The sequence below is a fragment of the Condylura cristata genome, unplaced genomic scaffold, assembly GCF_000260355.1.
Source record: "Condylura cristata isolate star-nosed mole 26May11 unplaced genomic scaffold, ConCri1.0 scaffold00017, whole genome shotgun sequence".
Lineage (NCBI taxonomy): Eukaryota > Metazoa > Chordata > Mammalia > Eulipotyphla > Talpidae > Condylura > Condylura cristata.
This window is the reverse complement of record NW_004567118.1, coordinates 32,146,028-32,167,761: the sequence shown is the minus strand read 5'-3', so window position 1 is coordinate 32,167,761 and position 21,734 is coordinate 32,146,028. Positions and strand designations below refer to the sequence as shown.

At 37.4% G+C, this 21,734-nt stretch overlaps 2 protein-coding genes across 6 annotated transcripts in view; one reads left to right on the top strand and one right to left on the bottom strand.

Annotated features, from left to right (window-relative positions):
• The first annotated feature begins 1,300 nt into the window (after nucleotides 1-1,300).
• On the top strand, nucleotides 1,301-21,129 carry ASPA (aspartoacylase). Of its 5 annotated transcripts, none has more exons than XM_012726418.1 (8): nucleotides 1,301-1,335; nucleotides 3,269-3,535; nucleotides 6,930-7,125; nucleotides 8,479-8,572; nucleotides 11,527-11,634; nucleotides 11,845-11,954; nucleotides 18,998-19,134; nucleotides 20,956-21,081. In XM_012726418.1, the coding sequence occupies exons 2-8, from the start codon at nucleotides 3,300-3,302 to the stop codon at nucleotides 21,071-21,073; spliced, it is 999 nt and encodes a 332-aa protein (XP_012581872.1). In that variant the 5' UTR covers nucleotides 1,301-1,335; nucleotides 3,269-3,299; the 3' UTR covers nucleotides 21,074-21,081. The 5 variants fall into 5 exon arrangements, with proteins under 5 accessions (XP_012581872.1, XP_012581873.1, XP_004684827.1 ...); XM_012726419.1 differs by lacking the exon at nucleotides 1,301-1,335 and adding an exon at nucleotides 2,736-2,836; XM_012726421.1 differs by lacking the exon at nucleotides 1,301-1,335 and having other exon boundaries at nucleotides 3,192-3,535; nucleotides 18,998-19,130; nucleotides 20,959-21,129.
• Nucleotides 20,984-21,734, bottom strand: part of TRPV3 (transient receptor potential cation channel, subfamily V, member 3) — a 28,286-nt gene continuing 27,535 nt past the window's right edge. Inside the window, exons 17-18 of the mRNA XM_004684769.1 lie at nucleotides 21,422-21,501; nucleotides 20,984-21,162 (exon numbers count right to left, since the gene is read on the bottom strand). Coding sequence (XP_004684826.1) covers nucleotides 21,065-21,162; nucleotides 21,422-21,501 — 178 coding nt within the window. The 3' untranslated portion in view covers nucleotides 20,984-21,064. The remainder of the gene's footprint in view (nucleotides 21,163-21,421; nucleotides 21,502-21,734) is intronic.

Genomic DNA, 21,734 nt, shown 5'->3' with positions numbered 1-21,734 from the left:
TATTGTTTCAGTAGTGTTGGTAGATAGTAAAATTTGATGTAAGATAACATTAATATCTTCATTTCCCATTTTTCCAGGGTTGTTTTTGCAGTCCGAAGCCCTATGTGGTTCTATGTAAATGTCAGGGTTTTTTTTGAATTTTTTCTCTGAAAATACTTCTGGTATTTTTATGAGGATTGCATTAAATTTGTACATCATTTTAGGCAGGTTAGTCATTTTGAGTATATTGATTCTCCACATCCATGAGCATGGGATATCCTCCCATCTCCTTACGTCACTGTATAAATCCTTTAGTAACATCTTAATGTTCTCATTTATGGGTCTTTTACTTCCTCTGTTAGATTGATCTGAGTTATTTCAAATGTAATCTTTAGGATTTTCTACAGATAATATATTATTTGTGAATAGTGATAGTTTAACTTTCTCTTTCTACTTGGCTTCCCTTTATTTTTTGTTCTCATCTAATAGCTCTAACCAAAATCTCCAGTACTAGATGAAGCTACTTTATACTAAGATTTTCCCCATTGAGCAATATATTGGCTTTTGGTTTGTGATATACAGTCTTTATTGTATTGAAATAGTCTCTTCTATTCCCATCTTGTTTAGAGTTTTTATAAGTGGGTATTGAAATTTTATAAAATAATTTCTCTGTAGCAAACTTATCTTGTTTACTGTCATATTGTGGTTATCATTTCTTTCCAGCTGCAAAGTTGGTCAGTATGGATGAGTACAATAGGGCCACAGGGGGAAAAGAAAATTAAAAGTGAAAGTAGTTTGATTACATGACTGCTCGATAATCACATTATATCTGAAGCACCTTATGTATGGTTGGTAAGAAGGCACTCCTTATCCCTCAACAATACTAGTTTGGAAATAACCACAGTTTAAAATTTGTTTCCCGCAAGGTTTCTGCCATCAATATATTGAACAGCCTTGATTATGAAAGATTTATTGTTTTTTACATTATTACAGTAATTTACTAATAAATCCGCCATTGATATTCACCCCCCAAAAAAATTGTTATGGTTCTTTTAAGTACTTTATAAAAAATTAAATATTCAACCTAACAGTGAGATAGTGACAACTAGAAATAGTTCCACTTTGTATACTATCAGTTCTCTACTCTAAAAGAAAAAAAAACTAATTTAGTAAAAAATTATATGTGGGGCTCAAATTTTTAATGTACTTTGGGAAACAGGGAGTTAAAAATCTTTTGGAAGTTAAGTTGGTATAAGAGTATGAAAAGCCTCCATTGCTCTAGTTCTAAGGAAATGCTTTCTTTTTTACTCTAATAAAGCTTTCTGGAGAAGACAAACTCTGTACTCAATAAACAAGGTAAGTATATTCATTAACTCTCAAAAAAGTTATTCATTTTGACATGCAAGGGAAACTTTATGAATGTTAATTGTACTTCAAAGTGCTGATCTGTTAGAATTCCATAAAACAAGCCTTGAAATGCAAGTCATTTGTGCCAGCTCCGAGTAAATAACTGAAACAGCATTTCCAAACAGACTAGGGCAAAGGACAGAACTAACCACACAAATTGGTAGAAAAGAAGCAAAACGTAATCATGTTAATAATCCACCATAGTTACTGCTTTTAATATTGAAGTAACTAAACAATACCACTATCATTTGTTTATGTCTGTACTTGTTTTCATCATTGACAATGAAGTATTCAGTGTACATTGATGTGGGCAGAAAATCAAAGGCTACAAGGGCTTTTTCTTAGTACTTTAATGTGTAAATTTAGATTTTATTATTTTGCTTTATCTGCATTATAATTTCTTAAAGGAGATGGGAATTGGTTTATTAAATACTATGAAGCATTCACATTTTGTATTTCTATCATGTATTTTGTTTGTATGCTTGTTTGTTTCTGGAACACACTGTAGTGACTGTTTATGTGAATTCCAAAAGAGCAAAATTAGAATTTTGGGAAGACTAAAAATAACAGGGAGTACCTTATTGCTCTGTGAAAAGCACTGGACTTAGAATCAGAAAACCTGATCCCAGGCCTAATTTTCTTGTGGTATATGTGGAACTTTGCCCAAATTATTTAACCTTGCCTTTACCCCTGAAATGGAGGTTCAGTACCTATCCCACCCTATCTTACAAAGTGACTATATGAATAAACTGGGGTAATATGTTGTAAATTATGAAATATGAAATAACTGAGGTAACATGTTATAAATTAAAATACTCTGAAATTGTAGTGAATTACTGTTGTTGTAGCCTATCAAATAACCTATCATTACTGATACATAGTATTTCCTGTTGAACATATTTGACTTTCTAGATGATTGAGCATGAAATTAAATCAGATTTGGTTCAGCCTCATTTCTCCAAAGGGATATAATACTATCATCTTAGTATTTTTCATAGTTTCCCCTAACTAGACCCCCTCTTGAGTAACATGTTCCAGTGGAGATTCCTTGCTGCCAGTGAGTTAGACTATGTCTATATAAATTCATAAATATTTAGCATGCCCCAAGGCATTTTCACCCATTGCAAAAATTTGAAATCACTAATGGTTGCTTTTCCTTACGTATATAGAGACAAAAGAGGAAGGCAGATTCCTCGGAAGCCAAACAATTACCAAAATTTCATGGGAAAGAAACTAAATCATGCTCCAAAATGTTTTTTAAATTCCATTCATGTTGATTTGGCCTTGTATCTCTGGCCATGAAAAAGCAATTTGACAGAAAGTGCTAGTTCCAGAGTAGTTCTCTGTGGATCTGCTTCTGACAGGTTACAGAGATAAGATTTAAAAGTCCTCAGATAATGAAGGTCTTAAACTCATTCAGAGAAGAAATGTTTTTGAATGCAGGGGAAATGTAAGTATTGAATAATAACATGCATATTATGGGTCATTTCTTTATTTTTTATATTTTTCAGGATTAGGAATGTATAAAGATATTTTTATTATTATAAGTAGTTCTGAAAGCACCATTAGGTGACATTCTAGCTGAAAGGAAAACAAAATTTTCATACTAGTTGAAAATGCTAATGTATTATTGTATTTAGATCTACTGACCATTTGAGGGAGTTAGAAGTTAAAGTAAACAACAGAATGTCTCCTTAATATTTGCATATTTTAATCCAAATATGGTAAAGGGCAGAGCTAAATCAGGGAGTGTCCATATACTTGTGACAGAAAATTACAATATATTCCATGCAAGAACTCTGCACTTTGCACTTTGGTTAAAGTCTCATTGAGCCTTAAAGCTTTCTTAAGAAATTGAGTTTTCTTTGCTCTCTCTTCTCAGTTGCAGACATTAGATAAAACTGCTTGACAAAATGACTTCTTGTCACTTTGATGGAGATCCTATAAAAAAGGTTGCTATCTTTGGAGGAACTCATGGGAATGAGCTAACAGGAGTATTTCTAGTTAAACACTGGCTAGAGAATGGCGCTGAGATTCAGAGGACAGGGCTCGAGGTAAAGCCATTTATTACCAATCCCAGAGCAGTGAAGAAGTGTACCAGATATATTGACTGTGACCTGAATCGAGTTTTTGACCTTGAAAATCTTGGGTAAGTCTCTATTTTGTGTAGTATGTATGTGTGTATAAAAAGTGGACTGTGTGAGAGAACACATAAATGTATATCTGCATGTGATACTCCTATGTATTGTTGCTACTGTAAAATCACTTTCACTTTTAATTATACTCCATTATGAATTACACTGTTCTCTAAACTGGGCATTCACATGCTGTTTTATAAACTTTTTAAAGCACCATACTGTCTTTCATTGGTTTTCTTTTTAAATGTATTCTATACAGACTAAAACATAAGTGACTAAGGTTATTACTTTAATCTTGTAATTTTTTTTAATTTTATAACAGTTTATTTTTACATCATTTTGTACATTTTTTCCCCCATCTCAATTGTAATCCCCGAGGGTTTCCCGTGTGCCATCACCGTAATCCCGTGCACTTCCCTCCCCATCCCCCACCCCCGTTTTTTATCCCATTCCCCACTCCACCCCTACAAAATGTCTCTGATATATGGCTGTAAATTATTCTTGTTATTTTCTCGCCTGGTCCATTATACTCCTGCTATGAGTTAAACTTGCATTTTTAAAGAAACAGATGTAAATAATGATGTCAGTTTTGGAGTTAGTGTGGGGTCCAAAAGTGACGTCAATAATACTTTGCTTTAATTAGTATTTTACCAGTGTGCTTGCATACAAATGTACTATTAACTTTCTAGGTTATTAACTACTACTTTTTACTCAATTTTGTTTATGGTAGTTCATAAAGTTCTAGTTGAGAAGTGTAAATGTTTCAATTTGTTTCTTTAATGAAAGAGTGACTAAATACCGATCATCAGAAAACATTAACACATTCTGAGATCTGATGAGTGGATGTATTTAATTCGGTGGTGAATTAATGACAGGTAAAGACTGGTTTATTTATAACGCTTGTATACACAATCATAATACCCTACATTATAGGTACTACTACCCATGCAATAATTAAATCATTATAGGTATTACTATATATATATGGGCTACTAAGTACTTGCTTTTTAACTGCTCTCATTTACCTAAAAATATTAGTAAATACCTACTCTTCTCAGAGCACTGTAGGAGTAAAAAAACTATGTATAAAACAGTTCCTACCTTCCAGGAGTTGGCAGACAACTAGCTATGTTATAAGACATGCACTGATTTTCTAATAAATGCAGTTTGAATTCAGAGGTTACCTAAGTTAAATATCACCACAAATCAAACGATGATTACTGTGTAGTGCAAATGTGCCTTCGTTTATGAAATAGATGTTTTCCAGAGCAGTTATATATTAGTTATAGCTTGTGTGGTAAGTTACAGTTTTTCTAGCATAATTTTTTCACTTTTTTAATTTCAAAAGTGTTTTATCTTCATGACTGAGGTTATGTTGACACAATTTTTATTTTTCCACCTAAAATAGTTGCTAAGTAATGTTCATATTACAAGTGAGAATTTGCTAAAGAATAACTCTTAGTTGGTGTGTTATCTTCCCAAATAACTCTGAAATGAACTAGGGTAAGTTTAGTTATTATGACTACTCAGTGGTATATATTTCAGTGAAATCAGTCTTTTAAATTAAATTCTTTTCCTGTTTGTTACCTTTAATTTTGTTTAGAAGCTAGAGTTCTCTTTCGGGGTATTTATGAAGATTTATGAAATAATAAACCACCTTCTTCAGTCCCTCCTCTCTGAAATTTGCTCCTATTCCTTTATTCTTTTTTTCTCACCATTAGCCTCCAAATCCCCCATGGAAATCCCTTACAACTTTCCCTGTTCTCCCACCTCTGTCTATGGTTTATAAGTCATCCAAGTATTCAAGTACTGAATTATTGCAAGTGTTTCACAAAATCAACTTCTCTCAATTTTTACCAACTTACTTTTTCTATTGTATTTTTAAAGAAATACAGAGCAACCTCCTAAAGAATCTTTCTACATCTACTGTTACCCTTCCTTACATCAATTCTCTGTATTGTGGCAGCGATGGAGGGATCATCCTGACACGCAAATTTATCATGTCTCTTCCCTGCTGAAAAATCCTTTCAAAATCCCTTTTAGATTTAAATAATTTAGTATAGCTAATACCACCCTTAAGGATATTCCTCCTGACTTTTTGCCGGGGGGGCTTTATCTCTTTGGACTCTTCCTGTGGTACTTAGGATTCCAGATATGAGAACTCAAAGTTCCCATTATCTTTGAAGACTTCAAGCCTTGACTCTGAGAAACTGAGTGACTAGTGGGGCCATTTATTTACCTGGGAAAGAATTAGAAGCAAATCAGTTGGTGGTAAAAGAACCTCATAGAGTTGTTTGTGAATAAATTTTGTAATGTATACACACACACACACACACACACACATATATATATAATATGTCTATGTTAGGGACTATGTTTTGATTGCTTATAATAGAAACCTAAAAACAATCATTTAAGCAAATAAGGTTTCTTTTCCATAAATCTTAAGTTCAGAGGTCAGCAGTCCAGGGTTGGTACAGCAGCTTAGTGATAACATAAATCCTCAGGCCTTTCCACCTTACCACTAGACCATCTTTGGCATGCATCTTTTGTCCTCTTGATTTATGTTTCCTAGTCAAAAAAAAAAACAATGGGTGTCCACCTTCTTGGTTGCTTTCCAGGTAGGGATTATCCAGGTGAAACTGTAGGCCACTAGAAGATACTAGCAAAAGTAATCAGGGCATAAAAATAAATTTAATTAGAAAGAAATGAAGTTGAATGGCTTAAAGAAGAAAAATCTGTTTAAAACCATCATAATGTATGGTAAAATATGTGCCCTAACCATTGTGGGAGAATAAGAGTGGGAAGATAGGAATTCATTTGAGAAACCAATAAAAATTATTAATCCTCATCCAAATTTTCACTTTTTTTGCAGGGTTTACAGACATTTGTCTTGTCCCTAGACCATTACTGATTCCTGGACTTCAACTAAGAATCCCTAATTACTTTGTGTGAGCACCTATGTTTAATTGTTTTAGTGCATTAGAGTATACAGTGCTAGAGTATACAGAGTTTTAGTGCTAGAGCATACAGTATCTGTAAATGCATTTGATGGTCCGGTCCCATAATAGCCCAATACACATAAACTACTAAGAAGCAGATGGTTACCTAGTGAGTAGATTTTGTTCAAAGTGAAAATCAAATGGTAAATTCTATTTGAAATGGTCTTCCTGCAACTAGCCATATAAATAATTATTTGCAGGCATGTCAATGCAACATTTTATGGAATCAGATAGAGGAAAAATTGTAATTTTTCACTTACAAAGTTACCAAATGTTTCCCTACCCTCACAGATCTTTCATATTAAAGGTTTGGCAACTGGTCCTTATACATTGTGTTCTTATTGTATATTTATGTTATCTTAGCCACAGATGTTGTTAATTTTTTTCTTTCTGCTAATAACAGCAAAAAAATGTCAGAGGATTTGCCATATGAAGTGAGAAGGGCTCAAGAAATAAACCATTTATTTGGTCCAAAAGATAGTGAAGATTCCTATGACATTATTTTTGACCTTCACAACACTACTTCTAATATGGGTTGCACTCTTATTCTTGAAGATTCCAGGAATGACTTTTTAATTCAGATGTGTCATTATATTAAGGTAATGTCAAAGTTATTCATTTATAAGTTAGCATAGAACCTGTACTTTTAAGTCAAATGTAGATATGAACAACCAGAGAGATAGGGAGTGTGCAGAGCATCAGAAGGTCAGTGGCACAGGCAAGAGAAAGGGCAATGAGTAAAAGAGCAAGTATGATGAATCAAATAATAAAACACATGATTCTTGTGTCTTTAAAATTGTAAATCTCTTATCCAGACAGCCATCACAGGCTAGTTGGTAAAACTGAGTAAAATGGGTACCAAAATTTTTAATGATGCAGTAGAAATAACTCAAGAAATAGATACTTAATGCTAACTAAGGATCAATGATTAAAATATTGGCTCTTTAGTACTACTTTTTTTTGCCATTTGATTTAGGTACTTCAATAACAATCAGTCTTTCAGTGCTTTATACAATAAATAGTTGTATAGCTTCATACAATAGAAATCTAGAAGTTGAAAAGTATAGCCATCCAGTATCTACAGCTAGGGAAAAATTGCTGGAAAATAGCAAGTAAGCAAAAATAAAATAGTGAATTAAGTGCTTTATAACAGATAACCTTCCTTCCAAAGAGCTAGTATGATTTAGTGAAAAGAGTTTTAGCAGTACAGCTAAAAGAAGCTAGTTTCAGATCCTAGTTTTATCACTCATAAGCCTTAGACAAGATACTCAACTCCCAAAACCTTACTTTCTGGATTTTGTAAAACTGGTATAACACTTACCTCATATGACTATTAAATGCCATAAATGAGATAAATATTTAAAGTTTTTAGCTTAATATCTAGCATATAGTAAAGGTTAATTTTTATAAAATGCTGTTGTTTTGTTTCCCTTGTGTTTTTAATAACTAGATAGTAATTCTGGTAGGAGATCATAATGCAGCTATTCTTTTTGCTCCTTGAAGGGAGAGCTGAATGCTTTGGTTACCAGGCACCAGAGCAGCCTGACTGGCATTGTCATCAAAACTGAGAGGCCTGTTTTGAATTCTCATTCAGATAAGTGGGGGTTGGGGAAGTTACCCAACATATGTAGAGACCTGGACCACAGAAATAGAAACTGACTTCTATAGGATACCAACACTAAGCTAAATAGTAAGTGTAACAAATGTTGGGACAAAATAAAAAATCCATTCAGAAGGAAATTTTATTTCATAGACTTTGATCTTGATTCAGAAAATTGTTTACATTTTACCCAGAATACTATTCATAATTCAAATATATAATAATAATATTGGGCCTTAGGGCATATTTCATAAAGCTAATCTTAGTTGATAGTGTAAAGCATATTGAAGGTATGCACAGAGAATAAAACATGGTCTTTGTATAATAAAAAAGATGTTTTCATTCCTTTCAGACTTCTTTGGCTCCATTACCTTGCTATGTCTATCTTATTGAGCATCCTTCCCTCAAATATGCAACCACTCGTTCGATAGCCAAGTATCCTGTTGGTAAGTCCTGTCCTCTTTCCCAGTGTCACATCTGATCAAACTATATCCTAGAGGAAAATTATTTTTAAGAATATTTGTTTACTGATGTAACATTGGTTTATGATACTATATGGTTTAGAGGTATAGGTATAGGTTAGGTTAGAGGTATACACCCTTCAGATGCATGTTACTGCACCATACCCTCCACCAAAACACCCTTGTGCCTTCACCATGGACCCTTGTACCCCTTTTCTACTTTGCTTCCCCTCTCCTCTACCTCTAGTAACCTCAGTTCTATAGTGGGATTTCTAGGGTTTGTTACCGGTCTGGTTTTATCTGACCATTTGTTTTGTTTCTCTATATTCTACATATAAGTCAACCTATCTAGTATTTTCTAAAGATTTATTTATTTATGCATACAAGAACTGGGGCACAGGCCAGAGGTGCAGAGTGTGAGAGGATTCACTAGAGACAGAGTGAGGAGCAGAACAGTTAGATCTACTGAAATATATTTCAGTACATTCCCCTGCTGAGGTGAGCAGCAGGAAGGTCAGGAGAGGTCTGCCATGCCATGTGGGTCATCTCCCTGGTCAGGGATTGAACCTGTGCTGCAGTGGTTGTGGATAGCCTCATAATGCTGAGGTTAACCCATTGCACCACCACAGGGGGCTGGGGGGGCAGCTAAATCTATCTACTATTTGACTTACTCCTGACTAACTTCAGTTAGTACTAGCCTCTCCAGTTGCATCCTCCAGAAAAGTTTATCTTTTCTTATAACTGAATGGCACTTTATTGTGTCAGTAGGTAAATAGATGGATAGAAACATTCATACATACACACACACACACATACATACACACACACACATATTACTACTATACTCATCTGACCTTGGACACTTAGGTTATTTCTCTAACTGGGTTATTATTAATAGTGACCTAAGAGTGCATATATCCCTTTGAGTTAGCATTTTTGCATCCTTAGGAGTCAAATTGCTGAATTAAATGGTAGGTCTATTTTTAATATGTTGGGAACCCCCAGATTATTTTTCTGCTACATTGAATAGTAGTGGTGAAAGTGGACATCTTTATAACAGATGTTGGTGGGAAAGCTTTCAGTTTTTCACTATTGAGAATGATATTAGCTATGGGTTTACATTTTTTACCTTATTGTTTTAAGAAATGTTCTATCTATTCCCCAGTTTTTTAAAGGTTTTTATCCTATATGGAAGTTGGAGCTCATCAAATACTTTCCCGGCATCTCTTGTTATGACCACATAGTTTTTCTTCCCTTTTGTTAATGTGATTAATCTACATTGGTAGATTTTCAGCTGTTGAACCATCCCATCTCCTGGAATACATCCTGCTTGACCATGGTGTATGTGATCCTTTTAATGCATTGTTGAATTTGGTTTGCTAAGATTTTATTGAGAATTTTTGCATCTATTCATCAAGGAAATTAGTCTGCTTTTCTTTTTCTGGCTTGGTGTCAGGGTAATGTTGGCCTCATAAAATGTGTATGGAAGCATCCCCATTTTCTCAATTTTTTTGTAAGAGTTTGAGGACAGGGATTAGTTTGTTTTTGAAGGTCTTGTAGACCTCACTAGTGGAACTCCCTGAGTCTGGGCTTTTGTGTTTTGAGATGTTTTTGATTCCTGTTTTGATATCCTTATTTATAATTGATCTGTTCAGGTTTTCTTGCTGATTAAGCCTTAGAAGGTTGTATATTTCTAAGAATTTGTCTCTTCTGGATTATTCACTGGCAGAGAGTTGTTCATAGTAATCTCTTACGATCCTCTGTACTTCTCAGATGTCTATTGTAACTCTCTTTTGCTTCCATTTATTGGATTTTCTCCCTGTTTTTCTTTTGAGCCTAGCCTGAGGTTTTTCTGTTTTGCAACCAACTTTGGCTTCATTAACCATTTAGTCTTTCTGATTTCTGATTAAATGCTAATTTTTATTATTTCCTTCCTTCTACTGGTTTTTGGTTTCATTTATTCATCTTTTTCTGTTCCTTAAGGTGAGAGGTAAGGGTAATTATCTGTGTTCTTTCTTGTTTCTTCATATGAACCTTTATTGCTGTGTATTTCCCACCTACTATAGTTTGTGCTGTGTAGCATATATTCTGGTAAGGTGTTCCCTCATCTTTGTCTTGAGGTATTTTTAAATTTCTTTGATTCCTCATTAACTCAATAGTCATTCAGTAATCTGTTGTTTATTCTTTACATATTAGAAGGTTTTCCTTCTTTTATGGTTTATTTCTAATTTAATAGAATTGTGATTAGCGATTTCAGTCTTCATGAAGTTATTGACACTTGTTTTGTGACCCAGCCTGTGGTCTCCCATGAAAAATACGTATTGAAAAGAATATGTATTCAGACTTTTAGGGTACAGTGTCCTATAAATATCTGTTGAGCTCTTACGGTCTAATTTTCAAAGAGTATTTCTCTACCTTATCAGGATCAGTTGCTATGTTAAGCACAAGAATGCTGCTTTAGGGTTAAATGATTGTCCATAGTTTAAATCCATAGTCTATCTAGTCTAGATTTCTATGACTAAATAGATGTCTCTTCTAATGTCAGTTAAATGATAGGTTTATGATAGGTTTTATTTGTGACCACGTGTTATTTTGCTGAATATAAGTATAATTTTGCCTATCTCTTTCTACTGTGTTATGGTTTTTAAATATTTTAGCACTGTTGAAGAACAATTAAAAAAAATCTTGCTGCTTTAACATAACTGATATTTTTTCCCATGGTCTCTCCCAGTTATTATTCATTGTATGTATAACTTGTACATGTAAATGTTCAACTTCATTTTTTGCCTACCATTTTGTCACAAATATCTTCCATGATGCTATATGCTCTACCTTTTAAATAATTTTTAATTAAGGGATTCTACATGTTGAGGTATTAAAGTCTTCAAACTTGTAATATATTCTAATAATAAATGTGACTATCTTCTCTTCTGTAATAGGCATAGAAGTTGGTCCCCAACCTCAAGGAGTTCTGAGAGCAGATATTTTGGATCAAATGAGAAAAATAATTAAACATGCCCTTGATTTTATACATAGTTTCAATAAAGGTAAGTAATTTCAATGAATGGAGTTGTTTCTCAAATTGTAAGAGTGAGTGAGAGTGTGTGTGTGTGTGTGTGTGTGTGTGTGTGTTTTCTCCCTATAACAGTCTTCATTTTTTTGGTTATTGTTCTTCCTTCTTTAAAGTATCAACTTCCCCTTTTCAGGAGGTTTTTTTGCTTTGTAGTTGCTATTTATACATATTGTTTTTGCTATAGGAAAAGAATTTCCTCCCTGTACTATTGATGTCTATAAAATACTGGAAAAAGTTGACTATCCCAGGAATGAATGTGGGGAAATTACTGCTATTATCCACCCTGATCTGCAGGTAACATTTGTTATTCCTTTAAAACATTCAAAATGACGATGTCTCCCATTTAGCTAGAACTTTACAACTCACAAAGCATTTTACATACTCAATGCATTTGATGCTCTAATAAACCTAGCAAGATAGGTTGGATATTCAGCTTTTCAATGAACAGATATTTGTTGAGCATATCCTGTGCTAGCTCTGAGGATATACCCATAAACATGGCTTCTCCTCTCATGAAATTTATCATCTAGATAAACTAAAGTCTAAACTGTGACCTAGAAATGAAAATAACTACATACCTTAACAGAATAGTGAGTTGTCCAAATGTAGTGGGCAGATATTATTATGTCTGTTTCAGAGGCTCAGAAGTTAAAGCCTTCCTATAACCATGTAGTTGTCAACGACAGATCCAGAACTAATGCTTTTGCATGTGGCTTCATTGCTGCCTGTGATCACCACTCAATGTGCCAAAATAAAATAATCAGGACCACTCTCTTCAGAACATTTTCTCCCACCATTCCCTAACTCTGCTCAGGACCCTGATTAACTGCTTCTTATCTGGTCTGATCAATGACGGGATAATGAAAGAGAAAGGAATGGATCTTGGAGGGGTATAGAAGGCTTAAGTCTGTAACAGACAAAAGTAAAGGCAAAGAAGGGTAGAACAAAGTTTCCATCCCCAGTCTGAAGACCCTACCTACCTTCAGGCCTCAGAGATGGAAGTTACCTAATAGATTATCAAAGCTGGACTTTTAACCCTTTCTGAGAGGTCCCAGGTAATTATAATTTATAGCCAGCACTGGAAAAGGGGCTCCAATGCATTGTTTCTCAACATTGCATATGTAAGCCTCTGGGGATCTAGCATGAAGGTTTTGATACAGTAGGTCAGTAACTGGGAATAAAAATCTGCTGTTCTAATAACTCTCAGGTGATGCTGATATTAGAAATACAAAGTCTCAGGGCCCTAGTCCTACAGAATCAGAATCTGCATTTTAACAAGATCTCTACATGATTTGCAAACATGTTTTGAAAAATATTGCTCTTAGAGTCCCTATAGTATGTCAACACTTGTGTTTTCATGCTCAAAGGGTCAAATCCCTGGTACAGACACTTTCAGATAGCTCCATTTTTAATCACATTATGGAAACACATATTACGATAATAAGGGGTGGCTTTTCCAAGTTCTCTGCCACCCCTCATCAGTCTCCATCAGAAAAAGACTTCCTTGTATGCAGGCACAGTATTACTTTTGTTTGTTCCCAACAGAGAACATTCTTGTCCACATAAGACTCTTTACAGATACCGCCTAAATTTTGCTGAGAACAATTTAACTAGCTAACAAATAAAAAAGAATGTACACTCAGGGAGATGTACATTTAGTTTTGCCTTTTAATATTATAAATCTCTGACAACATGTAAAGCAACCTTGGTATTAAAGAAAGCTCATATGTCAGCTATAAAAATTAAAAGGGTACTCTCAACACTGCTGCCAAAAGAACTCACTCCATATCAATTTAGTCAGATTACCACAGGTCTCTCAAGGCATCTTAAGAATGCAGTGTTATCATTTGTTAGTTGTGTAGACATTGACATAACATTTTTAGAGTGAGAGAAAAATATAATTTATGTATTTTAATTGTTTCCTGAGAGGACCAAGACTGGAAACCAATGCACCCTGGGGATCCCATGTTTTTAACTCTTGATGGACAGACTATCTCATTGGGCGGAGACTGTACCGTGTACCCTGCGTTCATAAATGAAGCGGCATATTATGAAAAGAAGGAAGCTTTCGCAAAGACAACTAAATTAACACTCGATGCAAAAAGTATTCACTTCTCTTTACATTAGAAGTCACCTCTAGCTCACGGCTTATACAATATCTTGAAAAACTGCTAGATTGTCAGCTCCTGGAGAGCAGGGTTGTGCCTCACTCAGCTTCACTCCCTCGCACCTCGCCCAGTGCCTTGCACACAGTGAGCATTCAGGTGAATTTCTTGAATGAATAAATTAATGAATATTTTTAAAACTATCATACTTTATGTATGTAACTTACTTGAAGAAATGCACTTCTTATTTCTGCATAACTTTTTATATATTATACTTTGATAGTTTAACTTTCTTAATAAACAACCTTTAAATTCAAATTTTAAAATTGAAATGGATATAATACACCAAAAAAAAGTACTACTTTGGGCAGAGAATTAAGTGTTGTATGTTTTCAAGTAATGTGTAAATGTTATTAGAAACTAATGGTGCAGACTTACTATTTTTAAATTCTATGCTATTTCATATCTGAATTAATGATGATACTAAGTATCCAGTCAATAAACATTAGTAATAGTTGTGATACCCATAGGTTTTTTAATGTTCTTTTGAAGATGAAATGTGAATGACAAATGAGGGCTGATTGTTAATGTACCATCATGAATAAATGAAGAAATTCTGAATGGCCCTTTGCCACAAAGCGCCTCCTCTCTAGCATGCCCTCCCGCTCCTAATGGTCCTTCCCAACTTGGCAACCGTGTTAAGAGGCATATTCCTCGCAGCTGTCACTTCTCACTTTGAAAGAACACACTTGCTGTGAACTCCAGCAGCATATATGGTAAAGACAAATAGCAGAGAGCAGTGGGCACAGTGGAAATGTGATCCACATCTCTGGTGTGAAAGTATGTTCTTCAGGAAATTCCCCCCTCCCCCGGGTTCTAAATACTCCAACCCTCGCCTCTCATGATTCTTATCAAAAGTCCTTGGGCTGAAACGCAGCTTCCCTGTCGCCTGCCCTTACAGGAACCCTCCTCCTAGGCCACAGCTGCCCAGTAGGGGGCATTTTACCCCGTGGCTTGGACCCCTAAGCACTCATGTTAAAAGTTTTAAATGAATTTACCAAAATCATATTAATATTATCTAGAACAGATACAGATAGAAACATTTTTATTTTTCCGGAGCAGGTCCCTTTGAGCCAATTTTATTCCATATTCAGTGTTTTATATAGCACAGTTAAACTGTTTCTAATTATTTCAGCACTTCTTTGGCACTTTACCAAAATCATTTTCACTGCAATAAAGTTTCTTCCTTTGGAAATCTGTTGTAAAATGTATCAATCAGTGTTTGTATGTATAAGCTTTACTCAGTTTCCTTGGTATCCTACTATTAATGTTCCTTGGCATTTTATATCTAAGTCCGAGTTTTCTGGGTCTTTTTTCCAGATGTAAATGTTGGCGATACTTTGTTCTTCTATCAGTTTTAGCTACAAAATTCACAATATGAAATTTTCCTTTCATGTAGTTTTATTTTTGTATTGTTTCTATAAAGTCTAATTTTATTTGTCACTTATAGTTACCAGGGCTTCTAATTGATGTGATTTTTTAAAAAAATATTACATATTGCCATGTGAATTTATCCACTTTCAGTCTTTCTTTGGTTATTTATAATAATCTACAAATTCATTTTTCTCAATTACAAAGTGTATTGTTTATAATAATAGTGCCCCGCTCCTGGGAGCAGTGTGAGGATTCAGTGGGCCAGTGCATATGAGCGCTTACCACAGTGCTTAGAACAGAATATACTTAATAAATTACTCACATTCAGATCTTACAAAGAGCCCTTTAAGATCTGCTCTTCTCTGCCGTACGTCTCACAGCCCTTCTTCTTTTGGGTTGACTGTTTCAGCCTGTTTTCTGTTGTTTTATTTCTGTATGCCTTCACAGGGGTTGGTCCTTCCACAGTTTTCTCCCTCCTTCTTCCATCTCCCCTGTTCCTCAGAACTTTAGCTAATTCTTATTTTTCCTTCAAAATGCAACTTAACTCTCATTTCATCCTTAAGCTGTCTTGACTTTCTCCTTCTCCCTTTCTACTTTCACCCATCTTGAAAACATTAATGGTGTCTTTCTCAGGATCCACATCCTAATAAGAACCAGTGAAGGCTAGCTAAGTAACCAAATGTGCTCAAATAGCCCTTCTCTACTGAAAGGCCTTAACAATCCTCCAGTGCCTCTCCCTTCTCTTTGCCTTCTTTCTTTCCTGTCACTGCCTAAGAATTCCCACCACTCTGTGCAGAACTCGGTGCACTCTACACTGCAGTGTGTCCCAGTGGATGGCACACAGGGACACACCCCCTTTTTAAACTTCCAACCCCATTGCAAAAAACAGGTAAAAGTTCACATTTGGAAATCCCCCTGCATAAAATGTTTAGGTGGCTCCCCAAAATCGCAAACTCTCACCATGACTGGACAGGTCCTACCTGCTCTGGGCCCCTCTCCAGCTTCCTTTGTTCCTGTACTCCCAGCAACTGGGCCACAGAGATTCTCCTTCTTCAAATGCAACCACTCCCTACTACTGTCGCCTTGGCTCAATGTTCTCCCTTGAAGCCTTATTTCACACTCACATTCCCAGTACCTACCTGCATTTCTTTTCCATGATTTTAACCATTTTTTAAAAATACTTGTGCATACAGAGCTGGGGTACAGGCCAGAAGTGTAGGGGCAGTGAAAGGCTTCACCAGGGACAGAGTGGGGAGCAGAACAGGCAGATCAACGAAGTACACTGCTGAGGGGAGCAGCGGGTGGGTCAGGAGAGGTCTGCCACGCCATGTGGTCACCTCCGGGGCAGGCGGGAATCGAACTCATGCGGAAGTGGCTTTAGCTTCTCAGTGCTGCTGTACTTTAACCCGCTGGGCCACCGGGGCGGGCCCATCTGCACTATTTTTAAGTGTGATTCAGGCAAGGCTAGACCACCTGTGACACAAACTCATGCACACTACTAGACTAGCGCCAGTTACATTCAGAGAACCTGGGTGCTTGGCCCAGGAAAAAGCATGTGACCTTTCTGTGTGATTCCATCTCTCTTCAAGTCTCAAATCTCCACACCAATTAAATGAGGTTATAACACTCATCAAGGAAATAAAACTTCATTGTTAAAGCAACTGATATGGATGGAAAGCTTCAAAATAGGGAATGATGCCATCTCAAAAACTGGAAAATTGCAAAATACCTTTGGAAGGTAGTTTTGCCCAGTATCAAGTACCCTAAGAATATTCATTCCCATGGACCTAACTTCCCACCTTTTTCCTACCCATCCAGCCAGAATGTTTCTGTGAATGGCACATTCCTAGATTATGGGCTCAAGTATATTTGAACTGGAATGTGGATTATGTGTGATTCCTGTTTCTCTGCCACTCAAAAAGACACATCCCAGTGAAGGGCATTCTTCTGGGAATCATCTGAATTAAGTACATTAATTCGTCAAATGCAGCATGTCACTTAAGTTGTTTGCAAATTCTGCAGTTCATTCAGACACAGCAAAATCTTGGTACTCAAGTTGAGAATTGCCATCCTTATGAAATAAAAGAATGGAATAAAGGGCATATATACTATGAGTTGGGCAACAATGATAGTCATCCAATCGTACACATATTTTCTCCTTGCCTGCTTGTAAAGTCCTATGAAGAGACTAGAGGGAGATATACTTTCTGGTCTCCAGGTGGAGCCATGGTTTTGTAACCATGCAAACTTAGTTGAGAGCCTGCAGGGGTCAGTTACATGGATAAAGCAGTGCTCAGATCACACAGACTGGACTGCAAAGCTGGCTAAGCTGTGCTGCATTGAGTGAAAGGAGACTCGGAGACTCTGTTCAAACTGCTTCTAGAGTCATTGAGTGGCTCAAATGGGTAGTGGTGCTTTAAAGCACTTTGAAATAGGAAGACTGCACAAAGGTGGTCTGTGTCAGCATGGCGACTCTGTCCCTGAGCCAGCACCAATAATAATTCTGTAGATCCAACACATGACCTCCCCTTTACCCGCTAAGCAATACTCTAGGATTTCTAGTCAGTTTCCATATGGGCACAGCTAAGACAAGGATGAAACATGATCATAACAAGGCAAAATAAATATTTATTAGAAATCATAAAAGGATTTTTTCAATGACACTAAAATGTTCTTATTCTATGACTTCTTTCTTGGACACAGAGTCTCACACTTACACACAATACTAAGAGCAAGTAGGCAAATTAGAATTTACAAGGATCAGGCACTTTCAGTGAGAACAGGTGAGAATTCTGTATTTGGGACCAAGATCACAGTAAAAACATGTACATCAGTTCAGAAATCAAGTATGCTTACAGGCCCAGATGATGGCCCCTCTCCCTGGGCCCCGCCCAGAGCAAAGGACTCTGTTCACAGGCCTTGAGGAAGGAAAGGAACATCAGTAACACTGGGCTCTCAAGCGAGAGCCTTCTAGAGCTTAGTGACTTCACAGTACAACCTCACCCAGCTTCTCCCACATCTCAGGGAGCAAGGCAAGCACCATTGTTATTCCAACAATGCATCGTATGACATCTGGAATAATGGACTCTTCTGCAGGCAGAGTTTAGCTAAAATGACTTGTCAGCCAGAAATGCTAAACATGCAAGGGTCCATCCCTGGAAAATGCTTTCACCTTTAAGTACTGAAATGTAAACATGGAAATCTAAGATGTCCTCACACACCGACACACCCACACATTTATGCAGCATGGTGAGTGGAGTGTAGTTTTGTGCAAGCTTGAGTGTTAAACCTATCAGAGGGACTGCATGGACTGCCAAATGAGTCATCTGAGCAAAAAGCCCTAATCCCCTAACCTATGCCAAATACAACAGCAGATTCAGATTTACTCTGCTAGAAGAGATAACAATGAAGGTGCTGGAGATATCTGTGTTCCCGGAATCAGAACTCTCCAGCTCTAACAACTCTGATATCACTTCCTGCATGACTGACCAAGTCTATCTACCTTTCTGAGCCTCAGATATAAATAAGGAGCTGGTCCTTTTAAACCGATGTGCTTTGACTCATTGCCTCCCCCCTGCCCCTTGATAAGCCCACCTAGACTCAGACCAGGTAGGCTGAAAGTCTTGTGGGGGATGCCACCTGTGGGAAAATTATCAGTGCAGAAAATGGTCCTGACAACAAATTCCACCCAGCTCCAGAGAGCAGCTCTCCATCTGTGAGAAAACAAAGAGCTCATTTGTGATTTCTATTTGCTTCACTTCCTTGCCTAACTAGATCTTTGTCTTTTTGCATAAGCAGGAAATGGACAGTCATACAGCTTTGTCCCCCCCATATCTGAGTCAAAACAATTCTGGAATTTGCAGCTCCATTCTAAAAGCATCCAACCAAGTGACTGCCCTCCAAACAGGACATCTGCTCAGGACAAATGCAAGTAGGTAATTCCAGATATGGAAGGCTGCTTTAGAGAATCTCCAAACTAAACAGTCTGATTGGCCTCTTTAATAGCATCCCTAATAGGTGTTTGCCTGCTTCTGCTTATGCATCTTCAATATGTGGAGCAGTTGCTGAGCTGAATTGAACGCCATCTCTCTCTAAAATGTCCAACCTTTAGGACTCGCTTTGCCCATCTGGAATATATCTGCTCCACCTGCCTCCCTGACAATCTTCCCTCCCCAAATCTGACCTTCTCCAGAGGACATGCTTAGACCTTTCCTCCCTGACTCACTGCTGAACTTGGTCTGCCCTGGTCTGGAGCAGTTTGGTTCCCAGGGGCGGCAGGCGTGAGGAGCTGTAGACTGTGCAGCTCCTAGGCTCAGTCCTCAACCCATCTCCTGTCTCTCTGACCTGGCCCACCCAGGCCACCAAGGTCAAGTTTCTACCCTGCCCCCTACCCCTCAGCTAAACTGCCTCAGAGCAATCCAGAGTGAGAAAAGGACTCTGAGACACTGCTAGGCTTCCTCCGTTTGCCTCAAGTCAGATTAACTCACCAGTTGCCAAATTAAAGGTCAAATTTATTGTTGTGCCATTTAAAATTAAATTGCATGGTTAATATGTTTATAGTGCTACCTTAAAAATTCCCACATGATTCCTTTTAGATAATTGCAACAATGTGGATTTTCTGGTTGTTTCAGATCTAGTAATCTGGAAAATTTCTGCATCCGCTTCACCTCTGCCCCCATACTGACTCTCTGATTTCACAGGGAGAAAAATAAATGATGAGGGTCTAAAAATAAGGCCCAAGTCTGGACAAACACTTCTCTCACACACCTTCTCCTCAACTTCAAAATTCACAGTTAACAAAAATACTACCAGAGCATTTCAAGTATTTTGTTAAATTCCTCCAATGGAGAAATACTGTTGTATAATAGTAACCTCTAAGATTTAAGACCATATAAATAGAGCAGCTGCTATTTCTGTTTCAGTGAAGCCAGGTTCCCAGTGCAGAGGCATAAGCTTCTGCAAGACCAGGACAAGGAAAAGAGCCAAGATCTTTCACCCAGATCACAGCGGCCCTGCAGCCTGCCTAGCGTGTCTTGTGTGGATTTCTGTGTGCATAAAGAAAAGCTTTTTGTCCTTGCTCTGGCCATCCTGAAGCCAAGTATATAATACTCATGTCCCCAAATTCCAACATCTCTTTTTCAACTTTTAAAATTGCATACTTCATCTGAAGTAATTTTCATTCAAAAGTGAAATGTCTTTTTCCCCTTGAAAATAAAAACCTGGTGCTAATTATGCTACTAAAAAAAAAATGTCTCTTCATTTGAGACAGTTTGAGCCTGGGAATTCCAGGGGTGTTTCCTATTCTCTGAAGGTTCTAGAAGAGCACTTCCATAACTTGTTGGTCTCCTCCTCCAGGATATCTGACTGAGCTCAGTCACCTGCAGCCTCTGGGATGAGATCAAGAGCCCTTTAAATTCAGGAGGCCCAGTCACAGTAGGGGACTTGGTAAGGTGATCTAAGTTGGGAGAAAGACTCTCCCTGCCTATAGGCCCCTATCTCTTCCTTACCACCCCTCTCCCCGAGCTGAGCAGACCTGTAGCTGGTCAAATGGTGATTCACCAGGACCTCAGGGACTCTCAGGCCTGCTCTCAGGACTGTTGCCAATGGATTTACACACTCTGCCAATCAACAAAACCCAGCATGGCGGCATCCAGGGCGTTTTGCACACAGACTGACAGCTGCCTCTCAGTTCAGTCTCCTTCTAAGCATGAAGGTGCTTTCCACTTCTCAGCTTGAGGGTACTTTCCGCTTCTCAGCAGGCAGTCCGTCGCCAGTCCTCTGGAGAGCCCTCAGCACAGAGTCCAGGACCCCGCCAGCAGCCTCAGGCAGGCCCATGTTACAGCAGCTCTGAAATGGGCTCCATTTCTACACTGAAGTTTCTGGAAATTCATCCATTTCATCAAATGCATTGAGGGTGGTTTTGCTGTTACTCCTGGAAGAATCTTGAATTTTGTTGAAATCCGCTTTAGAAAAAATAAATAAACATCCTTTTAGAAATGTATCTCTCTGCAAAGTGTTATTCTATTTTTTTTTCTACCACCTTGTTTTTTTAGAACTTATTCCAGTTAAGGTTCTAGAATGTTAGAGGAGGAAGTAAATTAAGAATTAATTTAATTCAACCCTCCCATTTTACAGACAGGGAAAATCAAGATCTTCAGACTCAGTTTGCCCCAGGCCACATGGTATGGGGGTGACTGTCACAGTGCCTGGCGGCATCAGTACCTGTCCGTCTCCCAGGCCCTGGATCTTCGTTGAGGAAGGAGACGTGCGTTTTCCATTCTGTCCACTTCACCTCGTTGATCCTGTGAATGCATAATCCTTCTCACTACTTTGCAACTGGCAGCTCGTTAAATGTAAACAAAGAGTACTTAATAGACTTTGGGGTGTTCTCAACAGCTCCTCTGCTTTCTGGGGATCATGGACACTCCTGCTCTGCACAGTCACATCAGCATTTGAAATCTGCACAGGTTTCCAGAGATCAGTCTTCCCCTTCTAGTGTGAGGGACCCAGAACGTTGGAGAAGGATAAAGGGTGC